General features: G+C 42.0%; 1 protein-coding gene across 1 annotated transcript; it reads left to right on the top strand.

Moving 5' to 3' along the window:
- The first annotated feature begins 231 nt into the window (after positions 1–231).
- On the top strand, positions 232–2,081 carry LOC147622730 (uncharacterized). Its single transcript, XM_086822355.1, has 2 exons — positions 232–1,834; positions 1,964–2,081. Exons 1-2 carry the CDS (start codon positions 1,380–1,382, stop codon positions 2,040–2,042), a joined length of 534 nt encoding a protein of 177 aa, XP_086678481.1. The 5' UTR covers positions 232–1,379; the 3' UTR covers positions 2,043–2,081.
- Positions 2,082–25,090: the final 23,009 nt, after the last annotated feature.

Genomic DNA, 25,090 nt, shown 5'->3' with positions numbered 1-25,090 from the left:
CTTCTGTGAGGGTGGTCTCGACGCCGTTCAGGCTAATGGTGGTGCCTGCTCACAACTGTCTCACCAGTTCTACTTCAGGGTGCACAGGTATCGTGTGCCACAGCATGTTGAGGAAGTCTGCCAGGCGGGTAATGCCTAGCCACGGCTGCACATCAGCGTGCTCAGTGACGATGCTCTTGAATGGTTCGAAGGTCATCATGGTAATCCTTGATAGAGATGGGGAAACTGCACTTCACAACTTGTCCAACATAAATGCAACCCTCTCCTTTGAGGACTCCAAAAGAGCTGCATGCCTCCTTCTGCAGCATTCAGGCAATGCATACAGCTTGTCTGTGCAGAACACCGATGGCGAGACAGCACTGTGCAAAGCTTTGATTTATGAGAGAGAGGAGGTTTGCAAAGCTCTCCAAGAGGAAATCCACGGAGAACAAAAGGACACTACAAAGCTTTCGAATTGGTTGACATTGAAAACCAATCACAGCATTGCACCTTTCTGTTTGCGTTCGATTTGTTGATATTGTCAATGAAATCCTAGCTTATCCTGGGGCTAAGGGGCTCAACCTCACCACGCAGCAGGATGACTATGTCGACACTCCTCTTCATATTGTAGCTTACAATGGAAACCCAGAGATTTGTTCAAACCTTCTTCAATACAGTGCCTCAGTAGAGGTCAAAGATTGGGCCATTAATGCTCGGAAAAAAGATGGCCAAACTCCTCTTCATGTTGCTTCATCTTCTGGGAGTCAAAAAGTCTGTGCAAAGCTTCTGGAATATGGCGCTGCCATCGATTTGAAGGATAATGCTGGTAGATGTGCACTGATTAATGCTAGTGATGCAGAACATGCTACTAGACACATACTATTGGATGCCTGCATCCCTAAAGAGTATCCAAGATCCCAATCTAGCTCTGCCTCTGCCTCTGGCCCGAGCCCAGCACCATTGATCAATGTAAAATTTGAATTCGGCCTCAAACCCTTTCATGTAGCAGTAGCCATCTCTTCCTCAGATCACTTTGCCTCTCTCCTTAAAGCTGGAGCTTTTGTTGATGCTAGGAATGATGATGATAGCAGACCATTGCACATGGCCTACAGAGAAGGGCGCCCTCGATCAGATTTTGGATAGAAATGGTGTCAAGGTGAAGTTCTCCAATTAAATGATGGACCGAGAGAAATGGATTAATATGAGAGACTTCTCTGGCCGAACAGCTCTGCACAATATGGTCAAGTTGGCAAGGTGTGAAAGTGAAGACGAGGACACAAATATTCATGAGCAGACGGTGAAGACACTTCTACAACAACCGGCTTTAGTGGATTTAAAGGACAGCACTAGTGAAACACCGTTACATGTAGCAGCAAGGGAATGCCACGAGAACAGTGTCCATGTTACTGTCAAGTGATGCCACTAATTACACGTCCAAAGGTAAAGACAAATGGATTGCCATGTGTGACTTTTCAGGAGAAACTGCCTTGCAAGAAGCAGAAAAAAGAGGTAGTTCACAGATTGTAAAGCAGCTCCTAGAAGCCATCCAGAAACCCGATAATCTGTTGCAGATGAGGGATTTTGAGAATAGGACACCCTTACACTGGGCTGTCCAGCAAGAGGACAAGGCTATAATTGATGAGATGATGAATCGTGCTGATGACATAACCAAGCGCTTCCTGTTGTGGAATGTGATTGGGACTGCTCCAGCTAAGGTACTTCACTGCCTTCTAAAGAAGCATATGAAAGAGCAGCAGTCACAAAAAACTAGCCTGCTGAAGGTTGCTGTGGATGTAAAAGACCTGGACATGGCAAGGGAGGTTATCAACAGGGGTGCCGATGTTACAACTGAATTGTAAGCTAGACTTTATCTTTGAGTCTTTTGTAGATAGCTTACTAGGTTTCCAGTACTCATCTCTTAGCAATTCATTGGGTCTCAAACTATTTGGGCTTACCATGTAGATGTGGTATGTGCCTTTGACAGATTCGACTCGCCTTTGGTTGTCCAAGCATTTGTGCAGAAAAGCCTCCGACCAACCTGCTTTAAAGGACAGTCTAGGTAAGGATATTCACTCCGAGGTTGGGGGTTAGAAAACTTGGCCATGGCTTGCTGCATGACAAGCTGAGGAGCCAGTCTTTGGCACATTGTTTTGTGTAGGATGAGAAATTCTTCCCTTACATGCTGCATTGGAAAAATTCATAATTGGTACTTATTATGATGGTCTGTGTTGAAGTCCAGGCAGGAAAAAACTAGCGGAGGGAGTAGCCACCTTGCTTTTAAATCTGTACACAGGAACCCCAGTAACCGTCGGCATATTTGGCGATTGGGGAACGGGAAAGTCCAGTTTTATGTTTCAGGTGCCAGTTTTTAATAAACTTAATTAGAATATTTAACATTTAGATTAGCGCTACTTATCTAGTCTTTCAGTCCTCTGTCTGGATCAACCCGGATGGTCCCTCAAAATGACAGACAATCCTCCATTGCACTGATTTGCAGAGAAGTAATCTCATTGCTAACTTACATTGCTTGATATGACTGTCGTTGTCTGTTGATCCAGACACATTCAATGGCGGGCTCTCAAGGCCCAGCTCCACTCAATCCCCCTCCCCAAGTTCTTGTGCCTGTGCCTAATCCCCATCCTACATGAACCTGTCAAGTTGATAAACTTGCTAGTCTCGTGGGTCCAAATAGAGCTACTGTTACAACACTCCGAACTTTGGTCCATCTCGTGGATGGATCTGAATCCAATCCAGGCATGGCTGATCCACTGCTTCATGCTCAGTGGAACAAACGCGATATTGCAACCCGTATGGAGATAAATATCCATTTAGGAGACCGTCAGGTCCAACTAGTTCCCACTCTCACATCCTCCAAAGCTGTCTGGGATTTCTTCCACTCCACCTATGAGCACACTGACCTTGTGCCCCAAGTGACCTTGGTCAAGCGACTGGTTAACCTGAACCTCACTGAAAGGCAATCGGTTACCCAGTTCCGAGATGATTGGCAGTCTCTTCTTGATGAGACCACCATCTCTTCTTGATAAAAGACCACCATCTCCGGCCTAGCCATACCCGACCTACTTCAAGCTATGCTCCTTACAGCCCTGCCAAGATCTTGGCATGCATTCATTACAACCCAATCTTCTTTAACTAACCTGCAATTACAGAGCCTCCTAGGCAAGATTCTACAGGAGATGCTTCACACCTCCTCCAATACTACACTCCAAACCCATAGCTATGAATGTTAACCTCAAGAATACGAAGTGCCCATAGTGGCCCAAGTCTGCTCAGTCCTCTACACGAGCACCTCAAGGTCGTCCCAATTACACAGGACCACCATGTCCTACACCTCCCTACAGTGGGAATGTCACCTGTCATTATTGCAAAAGGCAGCGTCATCTCAAGAGAGCTTGTCGCTCAAAGTGACGGGACCAAACCACTTTGCAACCGCGGGCTAACATAGCAATAGCCCAGTTCTTCCAATTCAGAAGAAACATCTTCAACACTTCATCACTTTGCCAGTACTCTTGGCACGATGCTGTCTGATCGTGAATAGTAGAGGGCGAGGTGCTTTGTGGCCTGAAGATAGCATAGAAGACGCTTCATGGTTTGCCAGTGTGGATGGCCAAGATTCTGCATGAATCTGGAGAGGAAACTAGTGGCAAAACCAATGTCGGTGCGTGTGCAGGTTACAAGGTAGTGAATGCTACCAAGTAGAGCTTCACACTTGTGCCCATTGGAATAGGTAGCAGTCCTACATGTTGTACCTTCGCAGGATCTCTTCGATGAAGGAAGCTTGAGACTCTTGACTTTCTAGGGTTAGCAAGCTAGGGTTAAGCAACTATGATGGATCAAACGAATCCATGGTGTATGTGTATTGTGCAAAAAATAGAGAGAAGAGAGTGTTGCATGACTAAAAATGAGATTAGATTTATGTAAAAACCTTCACCAAGTACATGCCTCTCTGTAGGCTTTTGGAGAACCTTATCTTTGACTCAAATTGACACACGGCTACTAAATGACATCATTGATGACTACTTAATCACACACACTAGACTTAGAAGCTATTCACATACACAAGCACATTTACACATAAGCAAGCGTTCACATCCCTTTAGGGGCTGTTCATACACACCACATATGGGTACACAAAGAGTGGTGCATGCACACATACATTAGGCTCCGAATACCCAACAAACCCCCCTTCGGAGCGAAGGTGGAAGTGTGTTGACAAACTTTCAATAGGCAGGAATACACATGCTCCAACTTTCGTAAGAACTTGGCTTGTTCTAGTTGCAAGCTCAGGCTCATGTAATTTGGCTTAGAGGCTAGTGAGCTTGGCCTTAATAGGCTTAGAGGCTCAACACTAGCATGGCGCAAAGGCTTAACATGCATGGCTTAGAGAGGTTCATGTAGCTTGTCCACAACAAAGACTCAGAGACCAAGGTTACACTAGGAGTAAATGGTCCATATCCTACAGTGGTTTCAATCACTCCCCCCCTTGCTTTAAATAGGGGTAAACTGGAATAAAGGAGCATTACAAACCTATAAGAGAAAAACACACACATAGGTTTTGGGGGACATCCCGAGCAGAGAACCCTTGACGCACACACATCAAAATTAAACACATAAGATTTCGAGGTAGATTCCGCACTCGATGCAGATCATGCTTCTATGGCTCCATTACTTGGGGCTTGAGCACGAAGGATAGAAACATTGACTCGTTCCATGCAGCCCATGGAGATGGTGTATACATGTGAACCAGTCCTTAATGATTAATCTTTAAAAGTATTTTTAAAGACACATTATCTCCTTAAATTTGACAAGCACTGGAGAAGGCGAGATTGTGTGGAAGCCAGTCGATGCGGTGTCGGTGTTGGGCACGACAGCTTGTGGAGGTGTGCGTCCTCACCTAGGCAAAGAAGAGAGCCTTGGAAGGTGTAGAGCTAAGTAGAGTGTGGCACTCAATGCCTGAAGCAGCTGGACGGAACAACCACAGAAACTATGATGAACGGTGATGAAAACTACTGAGGCAAAAACCCTAAAAAAATATAACCATAAAGCCAATGCTCTGATACCATCTTGGCTTTCTACGGTTAGCAAGCTAGGGTTAAGCATCCATGGTGTATGTGTATTGTGCAAAAATAGAGAGAGAGAGAGAGAGAGAGAGATAGTTGCATGACCAAAAATAAGATTAGATTCATGTAAAAACCTTCACCAAGTATATGCCTTTTTGTAGGCTTTTGGAGAACCTAATCTTTGACTCACACTTGACACATGGTTACTGAATGACATCATTGATGAGTACTCACACACATTAGACTTACAGGCTGTTCACATACACAAACACACTTATACATAAATGATTGTTCACACCCTTTTAGGGGCTGTTCACATACACATACGGGTACACAAACAGTGGTACCTGAACACGTACATGAGGCTCCCTATACCCAACAGAGACAAGGCTCGAAGGATCACATGCACCTGGACACCTAGACAGTAAGATATGGAGCCTCCATCAGTAATAAGGGTGGATACAGACTGCCTTGGGGTGGAACAATACTGCCCAACATGTGGGCAGCCAAAAAGTGCCTTGTGCACTCCTGAATGGGCATACCCCATTACACACCAACTGCCCATGCCTGTGTTTTAAAAAATTTACTGCCCGTACATGGGCGCCCCCTTTACACACCGCCCAACATGACCTCATGCATCTCCACCATCCATAAAAACCTGCATCAAAATATGCATCACAACAGAGTATATATACATGCAACAACTATATGCGCAGAGTATACACACAGAGTATACACAACATGCATCAAAATATGCATCACAACAAAAATAAAATAACATGCGGATACATACACGCAGAGATTGAGGAGCAAGAAAGTGAAAAATATGCAGAGCATATCGGGATCCTTTATAACATGCAAATCGATTTTGGAGCAGTCTATACACGCAGAGAGCCGGCGGTGTATATATACGCAGAGAACACATAGATATACATGCAGATATACACGCAGAGTATACAAAAACGAGGTAATAACATGCATCAAAAAGCAATAACATGCAGATATCTGTGCAGAGTTTGAGGAGCAAGAAAGTGAGAAAAACAAAGAGCATACCTAGATAATTTTCGCTCTGCCAATCGATTGTGGAGGCCTGGAAAAAACGCAGAACCAAGAACCTCGATATATCGTTGTAGAATGGCGGGAAGGATCGACGGCATGGTCCACCAACTGCAACGCGATTGGATGGAGGTAGGGCGCCCATGTTTGAGCAGCCAAGCTCGGCTGCCCAGGCTCTGGCGAAAGAGGGGCATGAGGTGGAGGCCACAATGGCAGAGGAGCTCCTTCCAGAAAAGGCGGTGTGTAAGGCACGGTTGCATGGCGCCGCACGCCATTGGTCTACCGCGTGGAGTGTAGGTGGCCAAAAAGGGGTGTGTAAAGGGCCTAAGATACACAGCAGAGATTTCAGCAGTAAGGGTGTACTCCCTGTTGCTCATTAAAGGGATATCATCAACATAGAGCACGGTGACGAGTGTTGAGGTTGGGCTCAGTTTGCAGACAAATGTAGCCCTGATCTATCGTGAGGTTATGGAACTTGAGGTACCACTGGCGAGGAGATCGCTTACGGCCATAGACGGCCTTATGAAGGCGGCATACCTTGTGGGGATCTCTGGGAGACTGATACAGAGGGGGCCTGACTCATGTATATCTCCTCAACCCTGTCGCCATGGAGGAATGCTGTTTTGACATCTAATTGATGGGTAATCAAAATGAGCCGCTAAAGCCACCATGAGTCCAAAGGAGGTCATGCCTAGGACAGGAGAGAAGGTCTCCTCATAGTTGAAACCTGCGGTGTGTGAACCTGCAGGCGACTAAGCGACTTTGTAGCACTCAACTGAGCCATTAGCACACAGCTTCTTCTTCAGAATCCATTTGCAGGTGACGGGCTTTCGGCCAGAGGGACTGATGAAGTATGCCATCTCCTTGGCAGTATTGGATGAAGGGATTAGGTACGTACTCCCCGCCATTGTCCATGCGGAGAATCTGTATCTTTGTGTGCAGTTGGTTTTCACTCGAGCCTTGTAGGTTTTGAAGTTGTCCAGAGCACAGTGGATTTGTTGGAGAGAAAGGAAAGCATTTTATGCATCTCTTTGAGTACATTATGGTTGGGATGTCCAAGCCTGTAATGCCATCGTAGATCATCATACCGACTTTGATGATGCAGTATGATGATGGAATTCTACACTTGCACTAACAGAGGAGGAGGTTTTTTGTGTGGGGACATAGTACCCTATCGCACTTTCTTGGCATAGGACCATATGACCACCCTTGTAAGAAACACCTCCGAAAGAAGATTTTTATCAAATGCCTTTGTGTTCCACATGAACTCCTACTTTGAAAAGATATCAAATTTTTTTAAATTTAAATGCTTCAAGATAAACATAGGTTTGGCCTAGAGGCATTATTATGGCAACAATAGGAATAGCAGTGCACAACAGTCTGAAGGTTAATGTTGGGGAAGAAGTGGGGCCTTGGAGATGGCCATGTGGTAGTCGTCTTCTTCTTCTTTTTCTCTCTGCTCTTCACAACCATGAAGAAGGAGATGGAGTTAGTTGTTGAGAACGATAAAGGAGTGGAGGAAGTGGAGCAAACAGCAGTGCTAGGGGAGGTCGATGGTGATAGAAAATATTCTTGTTTTTTTGTAAATATTCCACCTCCCAGATTTTTCAATCAAGTGATGCTACAACAAACCATGAACAAGGAGACGGAGGAAATCATTGAAAATGCAAATAGCGCAGCACATGATCCAGCCACACGGCATTTTCTTCTTCCATAAAATATTATTTGCTATTCTCTTTAGTATCCTTTCTTTACACCCTTGATATATATCCACAAAATAAGTAAATCACACACCAAAACTTACAAAACCACGCTCAAAGGCTGAAAACACATGCAGGCCCTCCTTACAAGAAAATTTTAAAGAATAAATTGCATTCTTCCAAGCTGCAAGATATGGCAAAATAATAGCTTTATTCCTCTTTAAAACAAAATTGGAAATTCAGAAACCCCCTTGCCACACTCGGTGGTTCATCCTCAAAATCAAAGGTAGGCTATTGGCAAGGGGGTTCATAATAAATGTGCCAGACTTAATTTATTTTTACATCTTCAAAATTATCAAAAGAGTCATATATATCTTACAAGTCATCTACATGTGAAAATCTTCTAAATTGTAGTTCTCGTCCAAAACAAATCTCATGACCTACCTCATCCAATCTTCATATAACTCGTCCCCTTGTGGCAACAATGGGCAGTTTTGGAAAATTAACTAAATATTCATTATATTCTAGCTTATTTGTGTACTCCTTCCAGCTGTATATCCTTGGCATTAGCATATACTATGGGTCGATTCTTTGGGATGTAGGAGCATGCCTTTATGTCTCTCTGTAGATGTGGCCTTTTCAAAACCATGGCAACCATGTGGGTTGATGTTCAATTGTACCTTATGTATACATAAAAAAGCCTTTGATGGTCACGTGAATTTAGCTTTGTAGGTGCTCTGGATTAGTGTTTCACCACTCTTTTCATCGAGCTTCCATGTAAGCTTTTAACAATGGCATATCCATTCTGCATATCTGCTACAATGTGGCCTTTGTTGGCTTGTGGTGGGACAATAATTGCATAAATAAACTTATTTTACTTGGTAATGTTTGACCACTCTAGTAAGCTAACATCTTCTTGTGGCATATCATAGACATATTCTTCTTGTATATAGCCTTTGTATTTGTTTTATACACGACCACCCTTTGATTTTGAGAATGAAATCATTGTAGGAGGGGATGTTTTGTAATGCAGTAGATTTGGTATGCACATGAGGCACTTGGGCTTAGGTTCATTATGTGTACATTTGGGGGCCTTGGGCTATATTAGGCATAGGGCTCATAGGAATTGTACCTTTTTTGTCATATTTTACTTTATAAACATCTATGTCTTCTTAGTGCACATGCCCAAGCTTCCATGGTGACCTTCACCCATGTATTAGACTCCATGTAAATGACGTCCCGTGTTCTTGACTCCATGCTAACGAGTCATTCTCTTCCTCCCTTATTTCATCACCTCATCAACTTTAGGACACTAGTGCTAGCGGTTTTGTTCTTCCTCTTGTCATTTTGTCTCTTCCTTGAGTAAGAATTTGCATTTCTAAGCTATATAATAAAGGTTTTGTTCTATAATAATGAATTGTGACAAATAATATTTTGTTTGGTCCTTATCAAATTTCCACTTCAAAAGGGATGTCTAAGTTCATCCTCTTTTGTCAAGCCACCAAAACATATTTCTTGAAGTTGTTCTCTTCTTGCTTTAGATCTTCTTGACTCAAGGTACATCTCTCTAGAATTAGCATGAAGGACGTTATCAATCTCCTTTGGAATGTCCATGTGATCCACACAAAACATACCAACAGGATATATATAGTGTTCTCGCACTTTTCACATACATAAATGTAAAGCGTCTATAATACCCTATGTGATCCATGAATCTTTGGAGTTCTTTTGGTGTTTCTGGCCTTTTGAGCTCTACAATCACTTGAATCTTTCCTTCATCCATGGAAATTCTATCTTTAGACACCACATGACAAAGGATTATAGCCTATCCAACCATGAACTTGCAATTTTTCAGGCTTGGGCATAGACTATGTCATTAACACCTTCGAATATACTAGCCTCAAATGGGGTAGGTGCTCTCATCTTAATCTTGAGTTACACAGAGATCATCCATGAAGATCTCTAAGAATTTCCTTAGAAACTCCTTGTACATTGTACATATGAGTCTTTGAAATGTAGCTGGTGCATTGGTTAAACCAAACAACATTACTTTATAGTCAAATGTTCTCCATTCTATAGCAAAGGTTGTTTTGTGTTGGTCCTTTGGATCAATGGATATACTTGGTTGTACCCTAAAACTCCATCCAAGAAGCAGTAGGGTTCTTTTCCTTCCACTCTCTCAAGCATATATTCTGTGGATGGTGGTGGTGGTGGGTAAATGATCTCTTACAATTGTGATTACATTTACTTTTCTTAAGTTAAAACACATGCGGATCCCACCATTCTTCTCTTGGATGATAGAATGATGACTAGTGATACCCACGGTTGACATAGTGTTCACCAAATATCCCTAGTCACTCGTGTATGTAAGGGTCATTTAGTCTAAAGTTATTTGTCTTTGTAGTTATCTACTAGTAAATGCCTTCAAAGTTGTTGAGGAATCTTTTACAAGTGGCCAACAAGATGCCAATCATCTCACCATACTGTTGAAATATACAAGTGAATAGGGTGTGTGCAGGAACAAGCCTTTAGCAAGAGGCTGTAAAAGAGAATCTGTAAATGAGTAAGAAGCTGTGAAAAGGTGAGAAGTATCTACTGGGAGAGAATAAAGGGTAGCATGAGAAGATTTAGGAGGTGTGGAGATATTCTAGGAAGAGGTGGAGTGAATCAAGGAGAGATCAGTGGGATTAGATGCTTGGATGTAAACTCTATAAATTGAGGCATTGGCCTAATGAGAATTTGTTGGTTTTTGATTATCCATGCTTACATTAAGCTATCAGTTAATTACTCACTAATCATATCTTAATTATCATCTAATCTCTTTTTTAATAATGTTGATTCTAGCATTTGATCCACCATAGCTCATCACATTGCTGCAAATTTAACATGGTATCAGAGCCTAGCCTAGAATCCATCAAATTTATGAGCCCATTATCTTACTAATCACCTAGCTAATCAAGATTAGTAGATAATCAAGTTTTACCTCTTCTTTTCAAAGAGCTTCTGTACCCCCAGCTGGTGGAGGGGCTTGATTTCCCTCCAAGCTTAACAATAGCCTTTAAGACTTTAGCCACACATAGCCACAAGCCTCATGCTCGAGCCCATTCAAGCGATTCGTCAAACCGCACTGGAGCTGCCAATTTTTTGCTAAAACGTCAGTGCCATTTTTCTAAAGGGAAATGGAGATCTTGTCTGCACACCAGATACAATGGCTCTAATTCCTCTTGGCCCAAGGGGTTTTCAAGGGTGCTCTACAAGCTGGTGAAGACAGTTTTTGATTTCATCAAGTCTACAGTGAGATCCAAGCTCTTTATCAAATTTGTAGGTGACTTTGGTAAAACAGAGATTAAGCATTCAATATTTGGTCAAATCTTATGTTTCTTGGCTTAATCCTCTACTATTCTAATTGCTATTAATGGCCTTGAAAGGATTTGAGCTCATTTGAACTCTAAGGCCCAGATCTAGACTCCCCGCATACTCTATTTTTTACACACAAAACAGAGGATTAATTTGCTAATCAATGATTAATCAGTACTAATCACTGTATTTTGGTACAATTGAGGATTCAAATTAACCATTGGGTATCTGATACAGATCCCTATAACTTCATATTGCAATTCGGAGATGGTTTGATACTCCAACCATTCAGTACAGATTTGTTACCCTTGGTTTAATGTAATTTTTGGTAAATTTATGCTGATAAATCTATTTGTAATCATGACCTAAACACCAGATTGAGTTGTAAAAGGGTAGACACTGCCCTTGAATCTTAAAATTGGATCAAGAGGTAAGACCCCCCTTCACATCATCATGAGTACGGCACAAGAGATAGCCAAATTTAATGGGGAGTAGTTTTATACATGGCATACAAAAACCATGTATCTGCTCATGAGGAAAAATCTGTGGGGGCTAGTTGAAGGAAGAGATGAATGCCCAGAGGTGAGAGGGAAAAATGAGTGGAAGATCAGGAATGAGAAAGCATTAGGACTTATCGCACTCAGTTTAAATGATGAAATCATTCATCACATCACAGGGATACAATGGGCAAAAGATGCATGGGATGAACTCAATAAATTATTTGACACTTGAGCAAAAAATTCAAAGATAAATCTGTTAATGCAATTCTACAAACTGGATATGAAGGAAAGTGAACCTTTAATCACACACTTGAACAAATATAATAGCATTAAGCAATAACTGGTAGCCATTGGCAATAAGAAGGTAGAAGATGATGAGACACTAGCAGTGCTTCTGAAGAGTGGGGGGACAAAGGTAAATATGAAAACATTGTAGCAACATTAAAGAATGTACTTGAATTGAAGCTGCACGAGATAGAAGGAGCTCTACTAGAGCAAGAGACCAGAGTCAAAGAGAAGAAATGGCTGGACTCAACAACTCGAGAAGAAAAAGCATTCTTCACCTGAGGAGAATTCTCTCGAGGACGAGGACGAGGACGAGGCAGAGTAGGAGAAAGGACCTTCACTTGGCACAACTGTGGAAAGCCAGGACACATGGCAAGAGACTGCTACAGCAAACCCAATAGAGAAGGAACGACATCGGCAAACTTCATGGAGGCTCCTAAGGAAGTGGAGTCAGATCATCTTTTCTGAGAGAGAGAGAGAGAGAGAGAGAGAGAGAGAGAGAGAGAGAGAGAGAGAGAAAACCCACAACCCAATGTAACGTGTCCCAACAGAGTAAAACCACCTCTGAGCCACCGATGATGTAGGCCATGTGGTAGATGTATGTGTGAGCACTTTAGTCAAGGTCACGGGCACTTGTAGTAGCCTTGGACACATAGAGAGTGTGTCAAGGACTATGGGTTTAGGGACTTGAGGCATTGGTCGCGGACTATCAAGTAAGTGGGAAACTTGGTATAGGGTCCAAGTGTGCTAGGAGTATTTACTTAAGGAGAGGTGTTGAAATATACAAGTGAATAGGGTGTGTGCGGGAACAAGCCCTTAGCAAGAGGCTGTAAAAGAGAATCTGTAAATGAGTAAGAAGCTGTGAAAAGGTGAGAAGTATCTACTAGGAGAGAATAAAGGGTAGCATGAGAAGATTTAGGAGGTGTGGAGATATTCTCGGAAGAGGTGGAGAGAATCAAGCAAAAGAGGTGGAGTGAATCAAGGAGAGATTAGTGGGATTAGATGCTTGGATGTAAACTCTATGAATTGAGGCATTGGCCTAATGAGAATTTGCTGGTTTTTAATTATCCATGCCTACATTAAGCTATCAATTAATTACTCACTAATCACATCTTAATTATCATCTAATCTCTTTTTTAATAATGTTGATTTTAGCATTTGATCCACCATAGCTCATCACATTGCTGCAAATTTAACACATACATCTAGGAATGCTAGAATCATGCGAGAGAATAGTGGGGCTAGGCTAGATTCAAGTGGAGAATCTAGCATAAGATTATGGATCTCATTAAGACCTAATCTTGATTAGACTATTGTAATCACTTTTTGTACTTGCCTATTTAAGAGGCTCTCTAATGCAAGATCAATACAATTCATTCTCCTTTATTGCATTGTCATTATGCTGCTGTGAATATGCTAATTATATTTGCTTAGTACTAATCTTATTATTTAAAATTATAATCTCTTTATCATGTTCAAATCATGAGCTTCCATGATGAATTTGAGCCACGATAATGTCATGTTCAAATCATGAGCTTCCTATATTTGCTTAGTACTAATCTTATTATTTAAAATTATAATCTCTTTATCATGTTCAAATCATGAGCTTCCTTGATGAATTTGAGCCACGATAATGTCAAAAATTGGTATAAGAGCCTGAGATCCATCACCCAAGTCTCAACCATGCTAGCATTAATAGTTTTAAGCCATGCTTAATCAAAGCTAGCTTCTCTCCTTCTCCTACACCTCCTTATAGTGGAGCTTGGATTACTCCATCTACACTCATGTTGGAATTAGGGTTGCAGGAAAGCACACAAAGCTTGGAGAAGAAGAAGCAAGAATGCACACAACACAAAGTGTATTAGATTGTGTCAATGTACAAAAGATAAGTTAGCCCTAGAATTATGGGCATATATACAAGCCGGGGGAAAAAACCTCCTAAAGAGGGAAAAAGTGCCCCGGCGGTCCTAAGTGTGTTCACACACATCACTGCCTATGTATATGGCAACAAATCCCCCCTGGGAGTGATGGTGTGAACGAGAGCTGGCACTCATGTATAGGGGAGTGCCATGCCCGAAGTAGATCAATCCACAAAGGGGAGCAAGCCCAAAGCTTTGCGAAAAGCTTCGAACTTCTCACGAGGAAGTGCCTTTGTGAAAAGATCGGCGAGGTTGTCCTGTGTTGGCACATAGGCCAAGCTGATCTCTCTTGCTGAGAGTCTCTCCCTGACATAGTGATAATGCACCTCAATGTGCTTTGTGCGAGCATGAAAAACTGGGTTTCTCGCAACTGCCAATGCGCTCTGACTGTCAGTGTAGATAGAGGTGGCAGACTCCTGTCCAACACCCAAATCAACCATAAGCCGTCTGAGCCACACACACTCAACCGTAGCTGTGAAAGCTGCCCTGTACTCAGCTTCACAAATAGAAGTGGCCACAGTAGGTTGCTTCTTGCTCAACCAAGAAATGCATGAGCTACCGAGCATGAAACAAAAACCACTTGTGGACACTTTTGTGTCATAGCAACCAGCCCAATCTGAGTCCGAAAAGGCATGTAAATTTGGCGGCAATGATCCCCCCTTGGGATAAAACAACCCAAGATGTATGGGGCCACTCAAGTAGCGATTAACATACAAAGTGCTTTCTGTTGGACTATTCTGAAAACCATGTGCAGTCAAATATGCATGTATCTTTTCATACCAAGCTCGTGGAGCTTGCTTTAAACCATATAAAGCCTTTTTCAACCTGCACACTTTGTTTTCCTGCCCTCTTTGAACAAAACCACGAGGTTGCGATACATACACCTCCTCATGCAAATCTCCATTCAAGAACGCAGTCTTTATATCCAACTGATGTACATTCCAACCATTATGAGCTGCCAATGCACAAATGCTACGAATTGTAGTCATACGGCAAGTGGGAGCAAAGGTCTCATCAAAATCAATGCCCTTTTCTTGAGCATAACCCTTTGCAACAAGCCTAGCCTTATAGCGATCAACACTGCCATCTGGCTTTCGTTTCAACTTAAAAACCCACTTACATCCAATGGCCTTTTTACCAATATGCAAATCACACAAAGACCATGTACCATTCTTCATTATAGCATCATATTCACTTTGCATTGCAGCCAACCAATTTTCTGATTTTTGTGCCTCATCAAATGAAAGAGGTTCTTCCTCTTCACACATACTAGACACAGCCAAAGCATAACAATCTGATGCATAAGAGGCATGCTGAAAACCTGAATGAGTACAACTAGATATAGGTGCATCAATTTTACTATCACGCAAGGTTTGCACCAGCCATTTAGGCATACCTCTAGCCTGCTCATTTTCAGCCCTATCCTCATGAATTATATCCTGTAAATCTGCATCAGAAATAGGCTGATCTATGATGTCGTTTGAAATCTGCATAGACTGAATATTTGCCTCATTAGGACTTACATTTGAATTCCCACCTGTAAATAGAGGCAACAACGTATCAAATACATCCCGTGAGCTCACACCTGTCTCTTTGGTTAACAAAGGCTGCACAGCATCTTCCACAAAAACAACATCTCGACTAATCAAGATACGCTTTGACTGCGGATGATACAATCTGTAACCCTTGCTCTCAGCACTGTAACCAACAAAAATGCATTTGACAGCCTTATCATCCAATTTTCTACGTTGTTGCACAGGCACTAAAACATAGGCCAAGCAACCAAAGACACGCAAGTGACCAATAGAAGGTTTCCTGCCATGCCAAGCTTCATATGGAGTAATAGACTGCAAGGCCTTAGTGGGACACCTGTTGAGTACATATGCAGCACACATGACAACCTCAAGCCAAAACGCATGTGGCAAAGCTTGGCTCTTGACAATACATCGTGCCATCTCCATAAGTGACCTGTTTTTTCTCTCAGCAACACCATTTTGCTGAGGGGTATACGGCACTGTACATTGGTGTTTTATCCCACGACTAGCCAGAAATGCATCAAACTCTTTAGACATGTACTCCCCCCCTCCATCAGAATGGAGGGTGCCCACATTACAATTGGATACATTTTCAACCATAAGCAAAAACTGTTTGAAGCACAAAAACACTTCGGACTTTGCCTTTAGTGGATATACCCATGCATGCCTTGAGTAATCATCAATGAAAGTCACGAAGTACAAGTGTTTACTAAATGACGGAGTTTGCATAGGCCCACATACATCACTATGTACAAGTTGCAATTTGCGAGTGGCCCGAACAGAACCATCCTTTGGAAACGCAGAACGCTGCATTTTGCCCAAAATACAGCCTTCACCAACATGTTTTAATGGTGCCTCAAGAGGGGGCAATGAAGCAACCATATCAAATTTCTGCAAACGCAGCAAACTAGCAAAGTTCAGGTGACCAAAACGAGCATGCCATAGTTTTGCATCTGAAACTGCCTTTTCATCAGAAACTGCATTTGCTGAATCTTCCACACACTTGTCATAAGAATTGAGCCTATACAGCCCACGAAACAAGGTGCCAGATACAATAATTGTATCACCAGAAGTCAAATCATGAACAGTATATCTGTCATCCACAAATTTGACTACAAGTCCAAGTCTAGCAAGCGCAGAGACAGACAATAGATTCTTCTTTATCCCTGGCACATACAAAGCATCTGAAAGTGTGAAAGCGCTGCCATTTGCAGCCGTAAGCATAATTTTACCAACGCTCTTCACTGGGTAAGAAGCATTATTGGCACATGTGACAGTATTCCCATTAGGGACAGCCTCAAGAGAAGTGAACATATCACGATGCGAGGTAATGTGCTTTGTAGCACCACTGTCAAAATACCAAACATGCATCATGTACAGATGGGCCATACTGGCAATACACGCTAAACGCCCATTCTGTATCCTGCACAACATTTGCAGAATCTGCATTTGTAGAAGCATTCGCTATTGTGGCTGCATTTGACTCTTTCTTCTTTGCCTCTTTAGCCTTTAGCTTATGGCAATTCTTAATGACATGATCATTTGCCTTACAATAGTTGCACCTGGTCTTTTTTTTGCCTTTATCAAGAGCCTTCTTAGACTTATTGTTGCTACCTGTGGAAGGAGAAGAAGTTGCAGACCTACTAATAGGAGAAGAAACAGTGGAAGGGACTGCCTTACCACTTCTTCTCTGCTGCTGGGCAGCAATAAATGCTTGATTAACTGCACGCTGCCTGGCCCTGTTTTGCCTGGACTGCGCTTCTTGCAAGAGCTTGTTGACTAAAGTACCATACTTGACAGCATCAGGTCTGTCCCTTAGTAAGAAGTCTCCACGTGGAAGCAAAAGTCTGATATGTCTCAGGTAAAGCATCAAGAACAGTCTGCATAAGAGAATGATCAGGAATAATCTCACCTGTAGAAATCAACTGTTCTTTGAGATCTTTAATCTCAGCAAGAAAAACATTCATGTCATTATCTTCCTGCATAATCTTCAATTCTAGCTCTTTACGCAGGTAAGCGATTTTTACCTCGTTACGAGACCTGCATACAAACCAGCTAGAATATCCCAAGCCTGTTTTGCTGTTTTAGCTGAACGAATATGTGGGGTGATGTTACGTTTGATAGAAAGTGCAATCAAGGCATGAGCCTGCGCATCTTTACCATCCCAACGAGCTTGTTCAGCAGTGGGTAAAACAGCAATAGTAGAGCTGCTAGAACTTGCAACATCCTCAACAAATCCTACATCCATAGAACGTGGACGTACATCCATACCCTGCACAATGTGCCACACTCCTTTTGCAACCAAAACATGCTGCATCATGTATGCCCAAAGTGGGTAGTTGCTGTCTCCATCCAATTTGTCATCAACAGATAACATGCGAAATACATCATTGCTGTTATCAGCCATGGCCACTGACTGAAACTGATGCAAAAGCTACCTGTAATGAAGCAAAGACTGAACAGAAAACAACTCGTGCTATGTAGCACGGTCCACAATAGAGTATGTATGCATGTTTTGTTGAAAACTGCACTGTCAAAATTTCTGCAGAAAATGACGAAAACACCTGTGCAGAACTTGAAATGCAAAAACGGAGCCCAAAACGACCTCAGATGCGATTTCTGAGAAAGCACAACCCTATGGGCTAATTTGCAGAGTATAGGGACCTGCAAGCGCTTGTGAAAGCTCACCCCAATCGGAGAATGTGAGTCGACGGAGGATGTTGGCGGTGTAGCCCTGAGAGCCGATGCCTGCTCTGATACCAATTGTTGGAATTAGGGTTGCAGGAAAGCACACAAAGCTTGGAGAAGAAGAAGCAAGAATGCACACAACACAAAGTGTATTAGATTGTGTCAATGTACAAAAGATAAGTTAGCCCTAGAATTATGGGCGTATATACAAGCCGGGGAAAAAAACCTCCTAAAGAGGGAAAAAGTGCCCCGGCGGTCCTAAGTGTGTTCACACACATCACTGCCCATGTATATGGCAACAACTCAATCTTTGGCTTAGCCATCAAACTGGACTTTGATCTAGACTCATAGGTGCACAAGCTACCAACTCTAATCATGCGGATTTGTAACATAATGCTGGAAACAACTCAAAAAACAAAGTAGTCGTCTTTTTGGAGGAAACGTAAATCTAAGCAGCTCTATGAATCATCTTTCTCTTATTCTAGCCATCCTCAAGGGTTTTCCACAACATGGCAAATCGATCTGCAAGGTTAAAATTGACAAAAAAAGGCTCCTTGATGTGACTCCAGGAGTTTGCATATTCAGAGATCTATTTTGGGTAATGAAGTATTTAATCCATCATTTATTTGCTTAATGCCTTGGTTAATGTGTTCAAACCAGAGTCAATAAAGGTTCATCTAGCATGAATGCCAAGGAGAGCTACATCAACTCAAAGAAGAAGGCTTGTGGATTTTATGGTAAAACCAACAACAATAAAGGTTCCTCGAGCAAGAACTCTAAGCAGAGCTACATCAACTCAAAGAAGAACTCTTATGGATTTTATGGTAAAACCAACCACACCGGAGACAACTACTTCCTGAAGAGCAAACTTAAAGACCTCCTTAAAGGAGGAGGAGAAGAAGAAGACCAAGAGAAGGAGGCCTCTCATTTGCTACACATAATTGGACTTTCTAAGAAGCCAAGGACCATGACCCTCTCATGAGGATAACTTTGCTGCTGATGATTAGGCTTTCCAAGAAGCCAGGTAGCTTTTGCATCAGTTTCAGTCAGTGGCCATGGCTGATAACAGCAATGATGTATTTTGCATGTTGTTTGCTGATGAAAAACCAGATGGAGATAGCAACTACCCACTTTGGGCATACATGATACAGCATGTTTTGGTTGCAAAAGGAGTGTGGAACATTGTGCAGGTTATGGATGTACGTCCAGGTTCTGTGGATGTAGGATCTGTTGAGGATGTTGCAGGTTCTAGCAGCTCTACTGTTGCTGCTGTTTTACCCACTGCTGAACAAGCTCATTGGGATGGTAAAGATGCACAGGCTCATGCCTTGATTGCACTTTTTGTCAAACGCAACATCACTCCACATATTCGTTTAGCCAAAACAGCAAAACGGGCTTGGGATATTCTAGCTGGTTTGTATGCAGGTCGTAATGAGGCAAAAATCTCTTACCTGCGTAAAGAGCTAGAATCGAAGATTATGCAGGAAGATGATGACATTAATGTTTTTCTTACTGAGATTAAAGATCTCAAGGAACAGTTGATTTCTGCAGGTGAGATTATTCTTGATCATTCTCTTGTGCAGACTGTTCTTGATGCCTTACCTGAGTCATATCAGACTTTTGCTTCCACATGGAGACTTGTTACTGAGGACAAACCTGATGTTGTCAAATATGATACTTTAGTCAACAAGCTCTTGCAAGAAGCACAGTCCAGGCAAAATAGGGCTAGGAAGCGTGCAGTTGATCAGGCATTTTGTTTCTTCTCCTATTAGTAGGTCTGCAACTTCTTCTCCTTCCACAGGTAGCAACAATAGGTCTGAGAAGGCTCTTGATAAAGGCAAGAAAAAGATCAGGTGTAACTATTGTAAGGCAACTGATCATGTCATTTTAAGAATTGCCCTAAGCTAAAGGCTAAAGAGGCAAAGAAGAAAGAGTCAAATGCAGCCACAATAGCGGATGCTTCTATAAATGCAGATTCTACAAATGTTGTGCAGGATACAGAATGGGCGTTTAGCATGTATTGCCAGTATGACCCATCTGTACATGATGCATGTTTGGCAGTTTCTGTTGACTCTAATGTATGGTATTTTGACAGTGGTGCTACAAAGCACATTACCTCGCATCGTGATATGTTCACTTCTCTTGAGACTGTCCCTAATGGGAATACTATCACATGTGCCAATAATGCTTCTTACCCAATGAAGAGCATTGGTAAAATTATGCTTACTGCAGCAAATGGCAGCGCTTTCACACTTTCAGATGCTTTGTATGTGCCAGGGATAAAGAAGAATCTATTGTTTGTCTCTGCGCTTGCTAGACTTGGACTTGTAGTCAAATTTGTGGATGACAGATATACTGTTCATGATTTGACTTCTGGTGATACGATTATTGCATTTGGCACCTTGTTTCATGGGCTGTATAGGCTCAATTCTTATGACAAGTGTGTGGAAGATTCAGCAAATGCAATTTCTGATGAAAAGGCAGTTTCAGAGGCAAAACAATGGCATGCTCATTTTGGTCATCTGAACTTTGCTAGTTTGCTGCGTTTGCAGAAATTTGCTAGTTTGCTGCGTTTGCAGAAATTTGATATAGTTGCTTCATTGCCCCCTCTTGAGGCACCATTGAAACATGTTTGTGAAGGCTGTATTTTGGGCAAAATGCAGCGTTTTGCGTTTCCAAAGGATGGTTCCATGCGGGCCACTCGCAAATTGCAAGTTATACATAGTGATGTATGTGGACCTATGCAAACTCCGTCATTTGGTAAACACTTGTACTTCGTGACTTTCATTGATGATTACTCAAGGCATGCATGGGTATATCCACTGAAGGCAAAGTCCGAAGTGTTTTTGTGCTTCAAACAGTTTTTGCTTATGGTTGAAAATGTATCCAATTGTACTGTGGGTACCCTCCATTTTGATCGAGGGGGGGAGTACATGTCTAAAGAGTTTGATGCATTTCTAGCTAGCCGTGGGATAAAACACCAATGTACAGTGCCGTATACCCCTCAGCAAAATGGTGTTGCTGAGAAGAAAAACAGGTCACTTATGGAGATGGCACGATGTATGGTCAAGAGCCAAGCTTTGCCACATGCGTTTTGGCTTGAGGCTATCATGTGTGTTGCATATGTACTCATTAGTTGTCCCACTAAGGCCTTGCAGTCTGTTACTCCATACGACGCTTGGCATGGCAGGAAGCCTTCTATTGGTCACTTGCGTGTCTTTGGTTGCTTGGCCTATGCTTTAGTGCCTGTGCCAACGTAGAAAATTGGATGATAAGGCTGTCAAATGTATTTTTGTTGGTTACAGTGCTGAGAGCAAGGGTTACAGATTGTATCATCCGCAGTCAAAGCGTATCTTGATTAGTCGAGATGTTGTTTTTGTGGAAGATGCTATGCAGCCTTTGTTATCATGTAGTACCAAAGAGACAGGTGTGAGCTCACGGGATGTATTTGATACGTTGTTGCCTTTGTTTACAGGTGGGAATTCAAATGTAAGTCCTAATGAGACAAATATTCAGCCTATGCAGATTTCAAACGACATCATAGATCAGCCTATTTCTGATGCAGATTTACAGGAGTGAATATGATGCTATAATGAAGAATAATACATGGTCCTTCTATGATTTGCCTATTGGTAAAAAGGTCATTGGATGTAAGTGGATTTTTAAGTTGAAACGAAAGCCAGATGGCAGTGTTGATCGCTATAAGGCTAGACTTGTTGCAAAGGGTTATGCTCAAGAAAAGGGCATTGATTTTGATGAGACCTTTTCTCCCACTTGTCGTATGACTACCATTTGTAGCATTTGTGCATTGGCAGCTCATAATGGTTGGAATGTACATCAGTTGGACATAAAGACTACGTTCTTGAATGGAGATTTGCATGAGGAGGTGTATGTCACAGCCTCGTGGTTTTGTTCAAAGAGGGCAGGAAAACAAAGTGTGCAGGTTGAAAAAGGCTTTATATGGTATAAAGCAAGCTCCACGAGCTTGGTATGAAAAGATACATGCATATTTGACTACACATGGTTTTCAGAATAGTCCAACAGAAAGCACATTGTATATTAAATGTGTGGATGATGTACATCTAATCATTGCTCTGTCGATGACATGCTGCTCACAGGACCAAATGAGAGTCATATTGCTGATTTTAAGGCTAGTTTGAATGCCTCTTTTGAGATGTCAGATTTGGAAAATTTGCATCATTATTTGGGGATACAATTTAAGCAGTGTGGTGGAGGTATTGCTTTGTGTTAGACAAAGTATATTGAGACATTGTTGCGGAGATTTGGCCTTGAAGACTGCAAGCCTATTGCTACTCCAATGGAGACAGGTTTGAAGTTAAGTCTTCATGATGCTGGAGATCACTTTGATGTTACACTCTATCACACAGCTGTTGGTTGCCTCATTTATGTATGCATTACAAGGCCGGACATTCAGTTTGCAGTCTCACAGGTGAGAAGGTTTATGCATAGCCCAGGGTCTCAGTATTGGAAGTGAGTTAAACGCATCTTTTGCTACTTGAGTGGTACCATACATCTTGGGTTATTTTATCCCAAGGGGGGATCGTTGCCGCCAGATTTACATGCTCTTTCGGACTCAGATTGGGCTGATTGCTATGACACAAGAGTGTCCACAAGTGGTTTTTGTTTCATGCTCGGTAGCTCATACATATCTTGGTTGAGCAAGAAGCAACCTACTGTGGCCACTTCTAGTTGTGAAGCTGAGTACAGGGCAGCTTTCACAGCTACGGTTGAGTGTGTGTGGCTCAGACGGCTTATGGCTGATTTGGGTGTTGGACAGGAGTCTGCCACCTCTATCTACACTGACAGTCAGAGCGCATTGGCAGTTGCGAGAAACCCAGTTTTTCATGCTCCCACAAAGCACATTGAGGTGCATTATCACTATGTCAGGGAGAGACTCTCAGTAGGAGAGATCAGCTTGGCCTATGTGCCAACACCGAACAACCTCGTCGATCTTTTCACAAAGGCGCTTCCTCATGAGAAGTTCGAAGCTTTCCGCAAAGCTTTGGGCTTGCTCCCCTTTGTGGATTGATCTACTTCGGGCATGGCACTTCCCTATACATGAGTGCCAGCTCTCGTTCACACCATCACTCCCAGGGGGATTTGTTGCCATATATATAGGCAGTGATGTGTGTGAACACACTTAGGACCGCTTGGACACTTTTTCCCTCTTTAGGAGGTTTTTTCCCCCGGCTTGTATATACGCCCATAGGGCTAACTAATTTTTGTACATTGACACAATCTAATACACTAAGTGTTGTGTGCATTCTTGCTTCTTCTTCTCCAAGCTTTGTGTGCTTTCCTGCAACCCTAATTCCAACAACTTGGGACTTGGAGCTCCCTTGTGCACTTTAGGCTTACAAAATTGTAGTCAAGGAGGGTGCTTGCTTCACACATTGTTGCATTTTGTACCCCCACCCCCTCCCCACACACAAACACACACAAATTTGTGTGCACATAGGCATAAAAGTTGGGACACACATGTAAATTTGTGTGCACATAAGTATAAAAGTTAGCACATGCATATATATTGGTCCTACATCTACACTTTGCTCCATTTTTGTGTGTTTTAGCATGTATTCCATTAGTACAACTCCTTCATCATACACATCCCCCATGACCACACTTGCATCATGTTGAATATATAAGTGAATAGGGTGTGTGTGGGAACAAGCCCTTGGTTAGAGGCTGTAAAAGAGAATGTGTAAATGTGAAAGAACCTGTGAAAAGGTGAGAAGAATCTATTGGGAGAGAATAAAGGGTAGCATGAGAAGATTTAGGAAGTGTGGAGATATTCTGGGAGATATTCTGGGAAAAGTGAAGAGGTGGAGAGAATCAAGCAAAAGAGGTGGAGTGAATCAAGGAGAAATCAGTGGGATTAGATGCTTGGATGTAAACTCTATAAATTGAGGCATTGGCCTAATGAGAATTTGCTAGTTATTGATTATCCATGCCTATATTAAGCTATTTGTTAATTGCTCACTAATTACGTCTTAATTATTTGCTAATCACTTTGTTAATGATGTTGATTCTAGTATTTGATCCACCATAGCTCATCACATTGCTGTAATTTCAACATGGTATCAGAGCCAAGCCTAGAATTTATCAAGTTTATGAGGCCATTATCTAGTTAATTAGGATTAGTAGATAATTAGAAATTAATCAAATTTTTAGTTATTTTTCAACTAGTCTCTACACCCCCAGCCAGTGGAGGAGCTCCCTCTCCTTGCACACTTAAAATTAGGCCCATTGCTTCTAGCCATACATAGCCAACCCATAGGTGCTCCAGCCAGTCGCGAAACAGAAGCGCAAACTGCTGTCGGACAAAGGAGAAATCGCGATTCTAGTAGGCGCCTTTTTTTGAGGAAATCTGCATTTTCTACTTCATGAAATCATATTGCTCGAATTCCTCATAGCTCCAGGGGTTTTCAAGCATGCTCTACTGGTGAAGTCAAAATTCAATTTGATCAAGTCTATAGTGAGATCCAAGCTCTTTATCAAATCTGTAGGTGACTTTGGTAAAACAGAGATTAAGCATTCAATATTTGGTCAAATCTTCTGTTTCTTGGCTTAATCCTCTACTAGACTCATTTCTATTGATGGCCTTGAAAGCATTTGAGCTCATTTGAAGTCTAAGGCCCCAGATCTAGATTCCCCGCATACTTTGTTTTTTGCACACAAAATAGAGGATTAATTTGCTAATCAATGATTAATCAAAGCTAATCATTGTATTTTGGTGCAATTGAGGGTTCAAATTAACCATTAGGTATTTGATACAGATCCCTATAACTTCAGATTGTAATTCGGAGTTGGTTTGATACTCCAATCATTCCGTACAAATTGGTTACCCTTGATTTAATGTAATTTCTGGTAAAATTATGCTGATAAATTTGTGGAAATCATCATTTTACATTTAACCCTTGGTTAATGCCTGTAAATCTCACTCAAATTCAAGATTATTCATAGCCAGAGTTG

The sequence above is a fragment of the Cibotium barometz genome, chromosome 28 (assembly GCF_041138505.1).
Source record: "Cibotium barometz isolate CiBa-2024 chromosome 28, ASM4113850v1, whole genome shotgun sequence".
Taxonomy (NCBI): domain Eukaryota; kingdom Viridiplantae; phylum Streptophyta; class Polypodiopsida; order Cyatheales; family Cibotiaceae; genus Cibotium; species Cibotium barometz.
This window is presented reverse-complemented; position numbering and strand designations above follow the sequence as displayed.